Source organism: Ceratotherium simum, chromosome 10 (assembly GCF_057802395.1).
Source record: "Ceratotherium simum simum isolate JZ-2026a chromosome 10, ASM5780239v1, whole genome shotgun sequence".
Lineage (NCBI taxonomy): Eukaryota > Metazoa > Chordata > Mammalia > Perissodactyla > Rhinocerotidae > Ceratotherium > Ceratotherium simum.
This window is the reverse complement of record NC_141909.1, coordinates 4980673-4998687: the sequence shown is the minus strand read 5'-3', so window position 1 is coordinate 4998687 and position 18015 is coordinate 4980673. Positions and strand designations below refer to the sequence as shown.

Below are 18015 nucleotides of genomic sequence, written 5' to 3'. Positions count from 1 at the left end.
TTTATAACAATGAAAAATACTTCGTGTAATGAATGAGTGAAACATTTCATTCATATAATGAATGAATGAAATATATTTCATGTTGTGAATGAAAAATGGAAGCATCTTAAATATAGTTTGTTCTACTTTCCTGTACGCCTCTTTACAATTCTCAGGGACAGTTATCATCTCATTTAAGAGATGAGGAAACTGAGTCACAGAGAGTTTACATACTTTGCCCAAGGAGAGTAAGAGGTGGAGCCAGGATTCGCTCCCTGGAGGCCTTACCCTTACTTACCTCATTTCTGTAACTTTCTTTTGAAGATGGCATAGAAATGTGGGGTCAGATAGAGCTCCTGCTCTGCAGTCTTTGCTCAAGGGGGAGTCGTGCTTAGCCAGGCCTCGGCAAGTGCTCAGTAACATCACTGAAGTGTAAGCTCCTTGCTCAATATGTAGGTGCTGAGAGCCAAGCACCCAGAAACCGGGAAATGTCCAGGAGCCGTCCATCAAGACAAGGCAGCAACACCACGTCCAACCATAGGGATTTGAAACTGAAGTGATTCTGGGTTGAGTCAGGTCGTTTTGCGTGCAGTTCGACTGGGGCAGAGTCAACCTACTGTGGACTGGTAGATAAGCTGCTTTAGCAAAGAGCAGTAAGTGGCCGGACTGGGGCATTTGGAGCTGGAGATAAGGCCCATTAGCCTCGAAACAGCATCACACTGAGCAGGGACTTGAAGCTCCAGAAGCGGGAACAGTAGAGGTGGGACCGCTCCTTGGGGCGGGGTGTCCTGTGGGGGACGGACTCCCTAGCAGTGAGTCCCAGAAGGAAATGATTAGCAAGTTTCCCTTGGAAATGCATTCCCCCGTAGAAGAACACACCCGTATCTAATTTAAATAGGTCTCCAAAGTTTAGCCACATGCTTTTAATTACATTGCTGAGATAACAATAAAGAGAAGAGTCCCCAGCGGACTTCCGTGCCTCCTTTAAGGACACTTCATTTTGTTTCCTGCTTAATGGCTGTTAATAAATCACTTTCCAGCTGAGTACAGTTCAATACTGAAGCACTTAGCTATCTGACCTCACATTCATTATTTTTATTACACCAGCAGGAACTTTCATGTTCTTTTCCCCTTTCCTACAAAGCCACATGGCCCCAAGTAGACCCAGTTCTCTGAGAACGCCTAAGAGGGAGCTCCTTAAACACTGCACGGCTTAAAAGTGCCCTTAAGTGTGCTGACCCAAACCCGAGGTTCCGACAAATCAGTGGGTTTAAGGGGCCCGTGTGTGTATGAGTGTTTTGAGATGTCATTAAAATTCTTACAAAAACTGAAAGTGAAATGAGGAAGACTGATTGAGCAATCGAATAGAAGGGCGAATGCCAGGAAGACCTAGCGTACAGTAGGGCAGAGATGCAGCGGGGCAGAGAGAAGAAAATTCGGGAGAACTCTCCTGAGGGCGAGAGCCACGCTGGGCGATGTAGTCAATGTAGGACATCAACAAACACAGATAACAGGAAATGATCCATTCCCCGTGGTCACTGATTCTAAAGGCCCGAACCTCCAAAGTTCAAGGAGTGAGATGGATGACTCCACACGAGGGGAGCAGTCACGCCTTTCTTCTTGCCTTAAGAGAAGAGAAGAAATGAAACTGAAGGACAGTGTCTCCATCCTCCCCCAGAAGGAAAGCCCCTCTGTCCGCCTCTCCAAAGATGGAAAGCTGCTGGCCGTGCCCCTGCTGCTGGCCCTGCTGTCCTGCTGCCTCACGGTGGTGTCCTTCTGCCGGGTGGTCGCCCTGCAAACGGAGCTGGGGAGCCTGCGGGAGGAACTGCAGGCGCAGCACGCTGAGCGGCCGCCAGGCCCGCCCCGCGCGGGAGCAGCAGCCCCCCGGGCAGCTGTGCGGCAGGCTGCAGCTGCCACCTCCGCACTGAAAGTGAGTTTGCAGCAGCTGCAGCCCAGGCACGAGTCTCCCCGCACTGCTGCCTCCCCCACCGCAGAGGTCTGTGCCATAACTTGGGGTTTTTCTCTTCTTAGGGCATCTTTGCACCACCAGCTCTAGGAGAAAGCAACTCCAATCAAAGCAGCAGGAGTAAGCGTGCCGTTTCGGACTCAGAAGAAACAGGTAGGTTTGGGGAACAGAAGCGTTTAGGAGTCGGGGATCTCAGCGTTCACAGGTGTGGAGGACCGCATCCGGTTTGGGGGCGCGCGAGCTGAACATAACGTAGAGACAGTGCAATTTGCCGTCTGAACCAGATGTGACTTTGTGGCAAAGCCAGAGCACTTGCAGATTTAATAGGCTGCACAGCAGTTTTGTCCTCCAATGAGCAGATTTTGGGGGTGGAAATATTTGCCTGTGCCATACATTAAGCATAAAGGAGCAAAAAATGGGGCACATATTTTTCCTCCAATAGGTAGTTCACCCGTATGTCAGAAGCATTGTCCATCACTCCGATAAAAAGCATGACATGTTAGCACAGAATTAGATTCTGTCTACCTGGGCCGTAGACACCGGCTCGAGACAAGCATGGCCTGCCTGGTGTGCTGTGAAACCAAGGTCGTAGTGGGAGCAGGTGTGTGTTTGTGCTTTATTTTGCTTCTTGCTTTAAATACAGTGTATTTTATACACACACACTCTAATTTAAAAAATTTTCTTTTACATACGCTTTTCCAGAAGATCCATACATTTATAATCTTCTTGTAGTACTTCTTGAGTGATTTCCACCTTTCTTCATGTTCCACTTATTCCACAGAATCTTACAGATTCCTGAAACCTCGGATTTGGTGAGGCCTCCCAAAATGCTTAGTTCTAATTCCTTTGTTTCAAAGACGAACAAGAGCATTTGCATTGCATTTTCTAATATCACAATTTGACAAATCCTTGGTATCGTTTCCCTTTTATATTGAAAGAACGTTTCTGAGCACCTCGAATGTGCCAGGCAGGCCTGCGGTAGGACAGGTGTTGTCCCACCTGCCATTTCCTTCACCTTCACAGTGACCTGGAGGAAAGCAGAGCGCGTGTGATCATTACATACATCTGTACTGAAGAGAAGCACGTGAAGGACACAGACGAGGTGTGCTATTCGACACACACATTAGATACTCTGACTGTAAGCTTATTTTTCAGTAAATGCTTTATTCATGAAAAAAATTCTTCCTTATTTTATAAAACCGTAATTTTTTGTATCTGGTTCTTCTATCTGTGTGCCAATTATCAGAAACAATTAGGTTTAAACGTTTTTAAACTAGGAAACACTCATATTTTTACTATACTTTAACACATCAATTATTTTCATATTTTGCATTTGATCGTCTACATTTTCTACATAATTGAAAAAATACAGCATATATACTATGGTATATTTTTGTGTTCACCTATTATACCATAAGCATTTTCCCTATTTCTAAGTAATTTCTCATGCATCTATATTAGTTTATTATCATACGATTATTTAATATGATCATTTCCATTTTTTTTTGGCTATAATGGAACATGCCAAAATTTTTGTGCAGATCTCTTGTTTCTGAGGAATGATATGTTCAATATAAATTCCATAGATGGAATGTCTGAGCTAAAGAGGATGAACATCATCATCACTCTTGCTACCTGTTACCATATTGCTTCCCAAATGAGTTCTAAATGTGTGCAGTCAGAAAGAGAGTGTACAAGTTCTCCACATTCTTACAGCATTTTATCTTTGAAAATTTATTTTGGCTACTTTTGTAGTTGTAAAGCAGTATCTCAAATTTAATTTGTTGCTTGTTTACAAGTAAGAATTAACTTCTTTCCGCATATTTTGATACTTCTAATTTTATCTTCTGCTAATTTTTATTATATCTTCCCTCATTTGCCTGTCCTAATTTTTTATAATTTTGACTAAATTCTATATTACACATATTAACGTTTATCAGAATTTTGATGTAAATATTTTCACAATATTTTGCTGCTTTTTTAAACTTGTACAGAGATTTTGCATCTGTGTATTTTAATGTGACAAACTTTTCCTTTTGACTTTCTCTAATACATCAAAGCTAAAAATATATTTGTTTGTAATCTCTTAAATAGTCGATTCTATTTTCCGCTACTTTGACTTTTTTATAATTTAGTGTTTTAGTTTGGTATTTAACTCATCAATCCTGCTGGCATTTATTTTGGAAGCTCATTTCACACCAGCTTTAACTTCCCCTTTCTTCTTCTATTTTTTCCTTCCAAACTGCTGCTAAATATCTCTACCAAATTTACTAGATGATTCTTTTTAACTTGTTTGTGTTGGAAATTTTACTGTATTAAAAGTTCCTCATATATAGTTGAATCTATTTTGAAACTTTTTTTTCATTGATTTATTATTCTGTTTATCTGTATTAAATAAAATATTTTAAGTAATTTTGTAATATAATGAGCTTCAATGTTCAGTAGGATCAGGATGCCTCAATCTTCTTCAACCTTCTCTGCTAGTAGTCCCCTGCCTCTAAATATTAGTTTTAAAAATAAACCTTAACTTTACCATTCCAAAGAGGATATAGGCTCATTACAGCATATTTAAGAAGTAAAGAACTGAGTAAGAAATCAATAATTTCCTAAGCCCACTTCCCTAAAATATCCTCTATTAATATTTTTAAATTTCTTCCCATGTGGATATTTTTACATATTTGTGTTTTTATGGTGTCCAAAAATTGTATACTGATGAAACATATCCCCAGCTTATCTTCTATTTTTAGAAAATTTGGAGAATAACAGAAAATTCTAAACAAGAAGTCAAAATTTACCCAGTTTCCAAAGCCCAGATGTAATCACTACTGTCATTATCATGGTTTGCCTCAGATTTTTATCAACCTTTAATATAGTATACAGTCATGAGCCGCATAACTACATTTCGGTCAATGACAGACCACATACACTATGGTGGTCCCATAAGATTAGTACTGTATAGCCAAGGTATGTAGTAAGCTATACTCTCTAGGTTTGTGTAAATACATTCTATGATGTTCACACAGCGACGAAATCGCCTAACGACACATTTCTCAGAATGTATCCCCATCGTTAAGCGACACATGACTGTATATATAGTATACATGTATAGTATATATATACAGTATATATGATATATAGTATATATGTATGTATAACGTATATATATAGTACATAGTACATATATATCTCTGTATATCTCTATATCTCTCTCTATGTATGCTCATAACATTCATAGATCCGAGATGGAAGGTTTGAAGACGAGAATCTTAGAGACAGGTAATATCTGCTATTCTTTGTCAGTGAAATTGGCTTGAATGTTGTTTCAGACACTATCCTTTTGTGCAGGGAAAATTTATTTTGTTTATCACTCCTCCAGAATTAATGTATATATACCCAGAAGATTGTCTGAAACTCAATGATTTTTTTTTTTCTGTATGGTAGGGTCATTTTTTTGGAATTGAGAAAATTTGATGCAGTTTGAATCTATGCAGCTTTCTTTCGTTTTTGTTTCCATTCTAGTTGTTCTCATTTATTTTAGGTAATACTCAAAAACCTTAGGTTGTGCCTTGTACTTTCAAAGTGTTCATTTATGTTCTTATTTATTAATTTTCTATGTACATTTTAGAGCCATTGACATTTTTGTTGGAATTTTATACAAACTGTAACTCTGAAGAAGAAAATGAATTTTCACACTATTCAATTTATATATTCAAGGATGTTTAATATCTCTCTATTAAATATCCAATTTTAAATTTCCCAGTAAGACTTAGTTTTTCTTATATAGGTTTCACTATTCTTTCATAATTAATTTAAAAACTTTTGTTGCTATTTTGTAATCTAGGCCTTTTCAAATAGCTTGTTAAACTGTTAAAAATGTACAGAGTTTTCAATAAATGATATAGCATTTGATCTCATGCTTACTTTTGAGCTACGTCAACACATTTAGTGGATTTATGCTTAACAGATGTATTATTTTAGATTTTTTAAAGAATACTCTGCCTTCTACGTATGTTCTTCAACATCAATGTGCCATCATTTTATAACTATGTCAAAAAAGTTCATAGCTAAATATTGCTAAATAACACACCAGAATGTTACCCAACTTATTTTTCTATAATTCCAACCCAAATTTCACCAGGCACTTCAATTTTATTGTGTGTATATTCAATTTGTAGTTAAATTTCAGTGTGTTGGGCTAGACATCCCGATCTCCCCAGCACAGTATTTGGTATTTATTATATACCACCTAGGAAGGTTGTTGTCTTTTCATTTGTGTACGTTCTGTCTGTACAACCAAATGGTAGAGACTTCTGTGGTCTGCGTCCTATTTCTTCTTGCACATGTTCATCATGACACTTGCATACAGTAGCTATTCTATGAATATTTGTTGATCGATTTTGGGCTCAGTATGAAGTAAAATAGAATGATTTGGCATCATTTTGGGAGGGATTTTCCCATATTTCTTCATTTGTCAGGTTTTGATCAGAGGCCATCTTATGAAATTTTTTAATTTGACATTTAAAACAACTAATTAACAAAACAATGAGTCTGATCAAAACTACAGTCTGGGGGAGAGTTTGGGAACCCCTTGCCTCAGACCCTCTTAGTATACCTGGTAGGGGCACAATTTGGGCTCACTGAAAAGTCATAGAGAAACTCCCATACTCAGCAACCTCTTTAACTATGCTTTCATAGATTTCTGGTTTTATTTAATGTTTTTTAAATTTTAATTGAAGTATTATTTACATACAGAAAAGGGCACATATCTTAAGGATTCAGCTTGATGAATATTCACAAACTGAACAGCAGTAGATGAAGGGACAGACATCACCATCCACTCACACGCCCACCTAGTATTCCCTCCAGCCCTCCCAAGGGTAAACACTGCTTTTACCTAATTTTAAAATTTGGTACTTTGGCTCCAGTTTTGTTTTTCTTAATTATGTTGTGTTTCAAATGAAAGTCTTATTAAGTTTCATGTGTTTCATAAGATAATTTCTGATAATAGTATAACAAACAGAAATGTGGGGAAATCCAGGATCAAAGAATGGCCAAATTGTTTCATATTAGCCAAAAATTCACTTTTAAGCCCATAAGTGTATTTGGAGATATTCCCAATCAAAAAAATAACTAAAGTGATATGGCTTTGAAAGTGTTATGTACTAGAATTTCTTTACAAATGGAATCATGATGACTCATGTTTTGAACCCTCAACTAACTATAATTCTATTCATTTTAAGAACCTAAAGATAAGCATCTTTAGAGTCCACCAAGAAAATGAAGTCTTTCAAATCAGTTCCTGCTGAATTAAGACAGTTTATTAATAAAATCTGGTGACCTTTGTCTTTTCTCTCTTGTTATTCAGTGGGGAATTTAGAGGTTATTAGAAATCCATGTGTTTTAGATTATAGAAAGACTAAAATAATTTTTTATTGATAATATTTATTATACTTGTCTCAATTGTAATAGTAAAATAGTGGTGAAAACATGAATAATTCAAAGAAATATAAAAATAAGACCAGAAAAATTACCCATATTTTATCTACTAAGTATTTATTATAAGATTTTCACCAATATACTTAGTTATTTTCTCCATTATTTTTTTTAAAGATTTTATTTATTTATTTATTTTCCCCCCAAAGCCCCAGTAGATAGTTGTATGTCATAGCTGCACATCCTTCTAGTTGCTGTATGTGGGACGCGGCCTCAGCATGGCCGGAGAAGCGGTGCGTCGGTGCGCGCCCGGGATCCGAACCCGGGCCGCCAGCAGCAGAGCGCGCGCACTTAACCTCTAAGACACAGGGCCGGCCCATATTTTCTCCATTATTAAATAAACTTTTTAGTTTGGACTTACTTGATACTTACAGAAAAGTTGCAAAGATAGTGCAGAGAGTTGCCATATACACCTCATCCAGTTCCCCCTATGTTACCATCTGACACTACCGTGGTAACTGTCACAACTAAGAAACCACCACTGGGACTTAACTAATCACTAAACTCCAGACTTTATTTGAATTTCACCAGATTTTCCACTGGTGTCCTTTTTATGTTCCAGGAACTATCCAGGACACCACATTGTATTTAATATTTTTTTATGTCAGAGTTTCGAATACAGTGTACATAAATTAACACCTAATATTGTAACTTAAGTATTTCTCTGGGGTAGACATTTTTAGTTGTTAAGAGTAAAAATATCAATACTATTTTTGAGTCTTCTTTCTTGAAATGCATAGTCATTCTCCTTTACAAGGAAAGATGGGATGTCTGAGGGTCTGAAACCTTCAGTCTTTGTCTCATTGACATTTCTGGCTCAGCTGTAACATATAAAGCTGTAAAATGAGTGTTGAAAGCATGCAATGTAGACGTCAACCATCCAATTTATAGCAAAGTTAGGTTAACTGGAGCCTCTTACCCAGTCAGGGCGTGTACCTTCCTAGAAGAGAAACAGCTGGATGTTGTCATGGTGATCTTTGACCAGAATCTTCCCTGACTGTTATTTTTCTTTTCCCCTGCTTCCATAGCGAGAGACTCTTTAATCAGTGTTGCAAGAGCTGGCTTCTGTCCAATTTCAAAAAAGTATTTAAAATGAAAATAGTGACCTGACAACCAAATCTTTAAACCCTGTTCTTGTCAAATTTAAAGTTTTGGGAAATAGAAGAGCTAGGAAACGAGTCAATCACTGCAGCCAAAAGTGATGCTGTGTCTCTTCCACTGATTCCACAAACCTGCCATGTTCCAAGCACTGTTCTAGGTGTTGGGTCTTGATCAAAAAACAAAGCAGATAAAAATTTCCTGCCCATCAGAGGTTACATTACGGTGAGGTGGAAAGACACAGAAAATAATAAACATGATTAATGAGTAAATTATTATACTAGAAAATGGTAAATATATTGAAAATGTGAAAATCTCAGGGCAGAGTTAAGAGAATGAGCAGTGTGAAAGGTGAGGGAGGGGGAAGAGGGTGTGTTTCTGTTTTAAATAGGGAGGCCAGAGTAAGTCTTTCTACCTTCTCCTTGAAAGCTCAATAATTCTTTATTCTTTCAACTTAAAAAAATATTGCAGATATGGGTAGGTATTTTAAAAGTAAATTCAGAATGTTGAGGGATGTGTTCTCATTAATAATTCTGTAGGAACGGATACTATTAGTTTTAATGTGTAATTATGCTTTTTGTAGGTCAATTGCTACTTAAAAGAGCTGTACTGGGCAGCTGCACTTTAGTTGTGGTAAGATTTTCTCTTAAAGGGTATTACCAATTCCGAAGAGTTAGAGATGAAACAGATTTTTCTCAAAATAGAGGAAACACCCAATGTGCAAAGCTCTGAGGTAGTCACTCCAAAATATACAGAAAAAGAGAGAGAGAAACAAAGTTATTGGGTATGTTCCATGTGCAAGCTCTCGGTTAGGCCCTGTGGGTCTCTGATGTCATTTACCTTCTCAATAACCCTATTAGGTTGGCATATTGTCTTCACTTTAGATGAAAGAATTGAAGCCCAGACATAGTCAATTCCTCAGTTCAGTAAGCGAAATATTTAGTTGGAGAAATTAAACAAAATTAATGTAAATTTTAAGATAATAAAGTAACAATAAGAAAAGTAGCAAGCTCTTTAGCCTTTACAAAGCACATGTAAATTATGACTTCAACAAATTCTCACAGCGACACTATGAAATAGATGTTGTTATTTTCATTATACAGATTAGAAAAAATATTTCAAAATTAAGTGTCAATCTCATGATTAAACAGCTAATTGGTTTGAGAACTAAGGTTTTAATTCATTATCTAATCACTATAAATTGTTTTTTTGATTATGCAAACTGTATGTGCTTAATGTTCAAGTAAGACACCAGATTTGAGAAAAAATATTGGGTCTTAGAGAGGCCTAGACTGTTATTAATATTATTACCAATGAGAAGGACATCTAGTTATGGAATCACAGAATGTTAGCAGTGGAGATCACACACTGAAAGATTGTCTAGACCCTGGTGGAGAAGAGCTGAGCTGGGTTTTGAAGGTTGAATGGAATTGAGTAAGAGGAGAGTGTATCCCAGGGTGTGGGAAACAGGAAAAATATGAGGAGAGGCCTCCTTCTGGTGGGAGGAAGAGGCACAACACATGCCAACACCTTAATTATCCCTTTACACTTCTGAATTTTTGGATTTTTGCCAGTGTTGATTGGTTGATTGTTTTTACAAGTTCAGGCTTTCCTCTGCTCTCCTTTCTCCTCCTGTGGCTGGACTGTTTGAGACAGACAGAGGAAAGTGACAATAACTCTTCTGTCTGCTGCTCTAGAGCTTCTTCTGGGAAATAAAGAGCAAGAAATTTTACAGAAACGATACACAACCATTTACTTTAAAAAATATTATAGCATGCTACAGTTCTATGGATGAAGATTCAACAACTTATTATTGAGGATTATTTGTTATGGAAAATGTTTTCCATATAACCATGGACCCAAAGATTTATTGTTAGAGGGTCCAGATATCTTGGAAATAGATTTTTTTAATGGAACCTGTTTTCCATAAGCATTAATTTAATTTGATTTAATATGTATTATAAAACTGGATGTAAGGATGGGATTTTTAAGAATTATTTAGAAAAGTTGGATGTTGTTATGATGTCTATTTTCTTTTCTAAATTGTTCCACAGATTTTTTTTTTTTTTAGTCTGCTGTAAACCAGACACTGTGCAAATTTGTGAATGATGGTCCTTAATATCAAGTGACTCACAGTCTAGGGAGAGAGACAGTTATAAAAACAATTAATATGTAAAGTGAAATGTATTTCAATGTATGTACAAAGTGTAGTGGTATCAAATATTTAGCTAGAAGGATCAGGGAAAGAGTTTATATTTGATTTGAGCCCTGAAGGATGAATGGGGTTTCCCCAGATGGAAAGGTGAGGAATGTTTAGCCAGAGGGAATGGCAGATATACAGCCATGGAAGTGTGAAGACGACCTCCTGGTCTGAGAAGGTGTGTTTAAGTACACCTGGGGGTGGGAGAGTAGAGTTCATGAGGCTGTGAAGGTAGACGTGGGTTTTGTGTGCAAGGGAAACCCATTGAAGGAGTTAAAGGACAAGATAAAATTTGGGTTTAGGAAGATAATTCTGGAGGAAATGCAAGTGATGGACTAGGAATTGTAGAAAGGAGAAGAGGCACAACTTGGTAAGCTAATGTAATTGTCAAGAATGTGAGGGTAAAGATCTGAACTTGGGCTACCATGTTCCTCATCTTACCATTTTTTATCATTCTCTCTCTCCCCTCCAGCCACACTTGCTGTGCCCCTCCAGCATCAGCCTTTATGTATACTCATGACTATTAATTTTGTCTGGAATATTTCTATCCCCTTCTTCCTCTGACTTTAGTTCAAGTGTCACTGCTCAGAGAAGCTTTCCTGATTGGATCAAATGTCTGGGCACTGTCTCTCTCTCACAGTTGCAATTTTAATTCTGTTTTTGTGATATTAATTCATATCTTTCCCTCACTAGATTGTAAGCTTCACGGGGGTAGGAATGATGTCTCCTTTTTTTTGCTTTCCCTAGCACAATATATGACATAGATTCAGTGCTCAATAAAATTGTTGAATGAGTTGAATGAGAGATGGAATCTAAATTGAACAAAAGTTAAAAATTCAAACCATTCGACCTTGATTATTAGTTGGATTTCAAGATTGAGGATGAAGGGATCAGGCAACTTTATAAAGTTTCCAGCTTGGGGAACTTAGATGATGGTTATATATCCACTAAGAGAGAAAATAGAGGAGTAAGAGGTGAATGTATGTAAGGAAGATCAAGACATAGATTGCGGGCATGTGGAGTTTGAGTATCACCACGGCATCCAGATAGAAATGTGCAAGGGGAGATTGAAGATGTAGCAACCAGTTGTGCCATTCATTGGTAGCTTTCACCAGACTCTCAGGCGTATTTCTATTTTTGGTTTTACCTTCCTTGACTTCAGGCATGTTTGCATGTTGTGTCATGAAGCTAGTGTTTTTCACTGGTAAGTTAACTGATATCCAGTGCCTTCTGAGTATACATCATTAATAAGGCGAATTATTCTAAAATAATGTAAAGAAGTCATAGCAAAAGAAAAAACATATCCTGTGGAAATGACGACTCAACTATAAAATTAGCAATTTTAAATTAACATATTTGCTCAATTGTAAAATGAAACAACAGTAGATGAAGATGGTGTTTTTTGTTGTTTGGTTTCTTTTACTCTTAGTGTTTGTGAGGCTATGTAAACAGCTACCATTTTACATCTCCAACATTGCTTTGGGCATAGAACATAATTGCCTTATGGGTGGTACATGACAGTATCCAATTAATGCTTAAGGCTCTTTCTCTACACATCCACACACACACGCAGAAAATCTTCAATTCAAATGTTTTTCTTAGTTATTTCTATTTTATTTTATCAACACCTTTCCAAGCCCTCCCAAAGACCAGGACCCCTTTCTTACTTCCCCAAGACCATTTTAGTGCTACCATCTTTTTGAATTCCCTAGAATTGAAAACTGGTCTTTATTATTAGTTTTTAATTCTCCTTCAAACACATATAGTCGTTAGTCACAAACTGTAAAGTTTTTCTTCACTATTTATCTTGGATGCTCCATTTATATAATTGCATTTGAGACCAAATCATCCTTGTATTATATTGATTACCAGTCAACAGCTGAACCTTTGGTTTCATTCTCCCTTCATGGCATCTCATTCTACAAATAGACACATATATGATTTTTGTCAAGCACAATGTGTCAGGCAGGCCCCTCTCAAGATTAAGAATTCCTAATTTTTTTCTATTTTGTAGTTGGTCAAATATATACTTCTCAATCTAGCTCTCTAGAAATTCTTTTAAAACTCTCATTGGTTTTATAAATAACCATTCAAGGCAAACTGCTTATTGCTGATCAAATAAAACTTTATAATCCAGTTTTCAACCCCTGAATTCTTGTATTTCCATTTCAGTAGAAATGTTTATCCCAAAACCAGGCTTGCTTCAATCTCTTCATAAATCTATGTCCAGCATTAGGTCAATATTTAGATCTTTAAGAGATTTCTCCTAATTAAACTTTTCCAGCCAGTGATTTTTTTATTCAAAACTAGTTCAAGAGAAATCAAACTACATTTGTCATGACTTCCATAAACCGAACGATAAGGTATATGAAATGAAGGAGAGGCACCACCTTCAAAGAGTCCTCATTCTTTAAGAACGTATAGTGCAACAAGGACAACGACAGATGAAAGAAGAGATAAAGGGAAATGCAGGACGGACATCTCATCCAGACTGAAGAGCTTGGAAGAAGCTTCTTGAATAGATGAGCGAGAAAAACTGGGATGCATTAGTAAGTAAAGGTCATATGGATAGGGCAAATGTGATGGAAAAAGAGTTATGTGCGATGTTTTTGGTAAGATCCATGCATAATCTGCACTAATTGCATTATTTGTGGTAGTTTATGTTAGATTTAGCTTTTTTGAAACAATTTATAATAAACCAGATTCCAATTTGAAAGGGTTTGGTCCCAACACAGAAAATAACACAACAGATATGAGCAATCCCATAAACTTTCAAATCCGTTCTCCTGATTAAATGGTATTTGACTATTACACTTAAAAAGGTGGCTTTCAAACTCAAAGTGTTTTCCATATGGAAAATGTTTAAATTCCATTCTAATTGTGAAGTTGGTTGTATTTTATTATATCAAATATTGAGCAATAGCAAATTATTTTTGTTCTAAGAGTTTTTATTTTAGGAATTGTCTTTTGTAAACTATTTCTGTCATCAATATACTATTTTGTTTTTAGAAATATTTTCCACAAAGTTTAATATTTTGAGTCAATTTTCTTATGCTGTAAAACATACTTAACAAGATTAGTTATCTGTGTTTCACACATCATTTTAATATATAGTATATAGATTTAGAAATAGATGTCCCTCCATCAGATGCAGAAAGTTTTAATGTATGCTATTGCCTTGCTTAGTTAAAAAAATAAACCATTCTTGGGCCAGCCCCAGTGGCCTAATGGTTAAGTTCAGCACGCTGTGCTTTGGCAACTCAGATTCGGTTCCTGGGCGTGGACCTACACCACTCGCTTGTCAGTGGACGTGCTGTGATGGTGGCTTCCATACAAAAAAAGAGGAAGATTGGCAGAGCATGTTAGCTCAGGGCGAAACTGTCTCAGCAAAAAATAAGGGATAAATTATTCTCAAACTCTTATGTAATTCCCTTCAATTGTCCTAGAGGGAAAGATGTGTGAAAGACTTTTGAAAACCAAACACAATCAATTAATATTACAATTGTTATCAATATTGTGTTTCTTACATTAGACTATGCATTCTCAAAACTCCTGTGGTTGAAAAATCTATGCTATTGGGAGATATCAAAAAACCATATTTCTCTTTTTTGGCTCACTTTTTGTGAGCAATAATCTATAGTTCAAGATCGGATCTATGTTGAATTGGAAAGAGATCCCTAAAATACTGAACTGGAGATAAGTTGATAATAGATGTCAAATTTCCTAAAAAGGAATAGTTGAAATGAGGTAAAAGAGGTAGATAACACCGATAATGTTGACGAGGCCTATGCAGCATCTGATGAGGCCAGGATGGAACCTCCTGTTCTTATTTCCAACAAAACTCCTTGAAAAGCCCAGTGACTTTCTCTGGAACAAGGAAAATTCCTGAACAGCACTAACTTCAGTGCTGCTTTTCAAACACTGTGAATGAACTGTCATTTTAATATCCTATTTTCTTTTCTGAAGAGTATTTCTTGAAATAAATTTTTCTCTCCCTAGTGTATTTTCTTCTAAAAGTTAGATTCCTGCTACTACATGATGGAATAGACTATGGTTTTTCAACGTGTAGCTTGCGGCCAAGTTTTAGTTGGGCTGCAGAGGTTAAAATTCAGGTACCTTCGGGCCAGCCCCGTGGCTTAGCGGTTAAGTGCGCGTGCTCCGCTGCTGGTGGTCAGGGTTCGGATCCCGGGCGCTCCTGATGCACCGCTTCTCCGGCCATGCTGAGGCCGTGTCCCACATACAGCAACTAGAAGCGATGTGCAACTATGACATACAACTATCTACCGGCGCTTTGGGGAAGAAAAAAATGAGGAGGATTGGCAATAGATGTTAGCTCAGAGCCGGTCTTCCTCAGCAAAAAGAGGAGGATTAGCATGAATGTTAGCTCAGGGCTGATCTTCCTCACCAAAAAAAAAAAAAAAAAAAATTTCAGGTACCTTCATATCAGCTTGGTAGTGTCTAGTGTCGAGGTATCACTCAGGTAAACCTCTTTCTGTCTAAGTAGAATATGTAAGTCTTCTGGGTTTGAATGAGTTTGGGGGAAACAGTCAGGGAAAGGATTAATTTCAATAGGAAGTTATGTATTCTGGTATTTCTTTGGTCTCTTTATCAGCTTCATTTGGTCTTCATGCTCTCATAGTGTCCTTTTATTATTTAATACTGTTAAGAACAAAAATGTTAGCACTACTATTAATAATAATATCCTAGATTGATTTTGCACTTATGTACCAGGTATAGTACTAAATGTTTCATAAGCATTATCTCATTTAATCTTTACGATATACGTGTACACATATGACAAAGGAAAGATGGAAAATTTGGAAATTTGACTTTGACTTTTATCAGCATCCTCTTCTTTTTCTGTGTGGAGGAGAGGTTAAAGCTTTACATGCTCTGATTGACCTTCGCATTCCCCACAGAACTTGTCATGGTGCCTCGTGAGGAGTAATTCCTTAGGAAGTTTTTTCGGAAAAATGAGAACACGTTTAAAATAGGTTTAAAATGGCTACTCTAGATATTTTGCCCTTCAGACTTTGGCTGCTTTGTTACTCTTTTCTTTCAAGCTGCCCTTATTCACAGCTATTCTGCTGTTACAGTGCTTTTACATATTTTCCGTGACACGGGGTCTGCCATAGTAACTGCACTAATGAGTCACATTTTCCCTGTGGCACAGACATGGCTGCTGTTGTGTACAGATGAATAAAAGAATCACAAAGTAGACCAAAATGTTCTACTCCTATCGAAATGATCAGATTATCATGAAAATGTGTTAGAAAAGTCTCCTGGTTATAAAGGTTATAAAGGAGTTGCAGTTTTTAACATTTTATTTCCACATTTAAATACCAAGGGAAATTTTTAACAGATTTTCTCATGTGGTTGCTACCTTTAACAGTGTGCGTTTTAGGCCTATTCATTTGCATGGCTTCAGAATATCATGTAATTATTACATCTGTTATTCCACGTTTTAAATATTAGAAATTTTTCAATTAATCAGCTGAAGCAGGAATTATCCACTGTGTCAAGCTCTTAAAATGTATACATTGAAAAGCATGTTTTTAAAGTATTACTTCAACTTGAATAAAATACTTGCTAGATAATAAAAAATCTGAACTAATGTTTCCTTAACTTAAAATAGGCACACTTAGGTTTACGTTTCCTATTTTTCATAGATACTTACTGCTTTGCATTCTTTTCCTGCAGATGGTGTACTTATTTTGCTTATTACTTGAAAGCGTGTCTCTGTATTTAACAGAATATTTATTCCCTTGAATATTCTCTGGAATATGCTGCAAGTAATATGTGATTTGAATGGATGCTTCCCAGAAGCTTTACTGACTATGCAGTCTCAGGGAAATCTTCCACTTTATTTTTAAAAGATATTCTATCTCTCTTTCTCTTTTTTGTCCAAAATATTTTACCAAATCCCTGATTTTGGCTCCAGAGTGAAATAGGCGTGGTTAAATTCTGGCTCTGTCACTTTCCACCTCTGGGGACTGAACAAATTGTTTATACTTTCCAAGACTTAGTTTCTAAAACGTAATTTTTAGGATTTTTGTGAAGTTGCCTGGATTTATATCAGCTCAATAAAAGTTAGCAATTATTTAATTATTTTCAGTAATGTTAATAGAAGTGTTTTCAGTACTAGTGAGTCATTATTTAATGTTAGATTTTTTAAAACAGAAAATTGTTTTAGAATAATCTGATAGTTTAACTGGCTCATGTGTTTGATAGACCCAAAAAACAAATGACAATGACTAAACTTGCTTTCTATACAGGTGTAACATTTTAAAGCAAGTTAGGTTAAAACTGTAAAGATGATATACCTACATATTTCAACAGCATATAGAGTTTTTCTAAAACATGAATTTCAAGTACATGTTATATTTCCAGTGTAAGTTATATTATAATCTGTGGGCAAATTTCATAAAGTAATTTGAAGAACAATATGTAAGCTATGTAGAAAGTATAATTGATTCCATGTTACTGGAAAGATGGGTTTGTAGCCTTGTGTTCTCAGTCATCTTAGTTCCCTTGTTATTTCTACTCAAGTAACTAAAATGATATGTTTTTGCTTTTCAGTCACCCAAGACTGCTTGCAACTTATTGCAGACAGTGACACGCCTACTATACGAAAAGGTAAAAATAGTCCCAGTAATTTTTCCACTTAGAATTCAGTCCAGTTCAATCACTTGTCAGTTTCAAATCAAAAGGCTGTATTCAAGCTTCATATCAAATCAACTCTCTGCCTCAAAACTTCTTATAATCAGATGTAAAATAGTAAAATTGAATTTATTCAAAATGATTAGGCAATAAATATTTAGGCTAATGTAATAACCTAACAAACAGAATTGCCTTAGAGACACTAATACTTAGAAATTTTAAATATTTGACATAGATAAAACAAAATCAACACTAAACCAAATTCAATATTTTATTATTTAGAAATCATTTTCACTTCCAAAATGACTCAAGATCATCTTCACAAATATTAATTCTCCTATTATATTAGTTTGTAGAAATCACAGTAGGACGAAGATAAAACTGAACATATCCTAAACATTTTATATTAATTTATTAATATTTATAACATTTTATATTAATTAATTTATTGATATTTATTAATATTATATTAAATAAATATAACATTTGTATGATAAATCCCCAGTATGAAATTATTGCTTTATATTTTACATATATTGGTTAAGAACATGCAATGTTCTAGTACTGTGTGGGGACTGGGGCTTAGCAGGGGGATAAAATATGCATGGTTCCTCACTTT

General features: G+C 36.2%; 1 protein-coding gene across 1 annotated transcript in view; it reads left to right on the top strand.

Moving 5' to 3' along the window:
- Positions 1-1339: 1339 nt before the first annotated feature.
- Positions 1340-18015, top strand: part of TNFSF13B (TNF superfamily member 13b) — a 31858-nt gene continuing 15182 nt past the window's right edge. Inside the window, exons 1-3 of the mRNA XM_004423167.3 lie at positions 1340-1909; positions 2011-2098; positions 17316-17372. Coding sequence (XP_004423224.1) covers positions 1559-1909; positions 2011-2098; positions 17316-17372 — 496 coding nt within the window. The 5' untranslated portion in view covers positions 1340-1558. The remainder of the gene's footprint in view (positions 1910-2010; positions 2099-17315; positions 17373-18015) is intronic.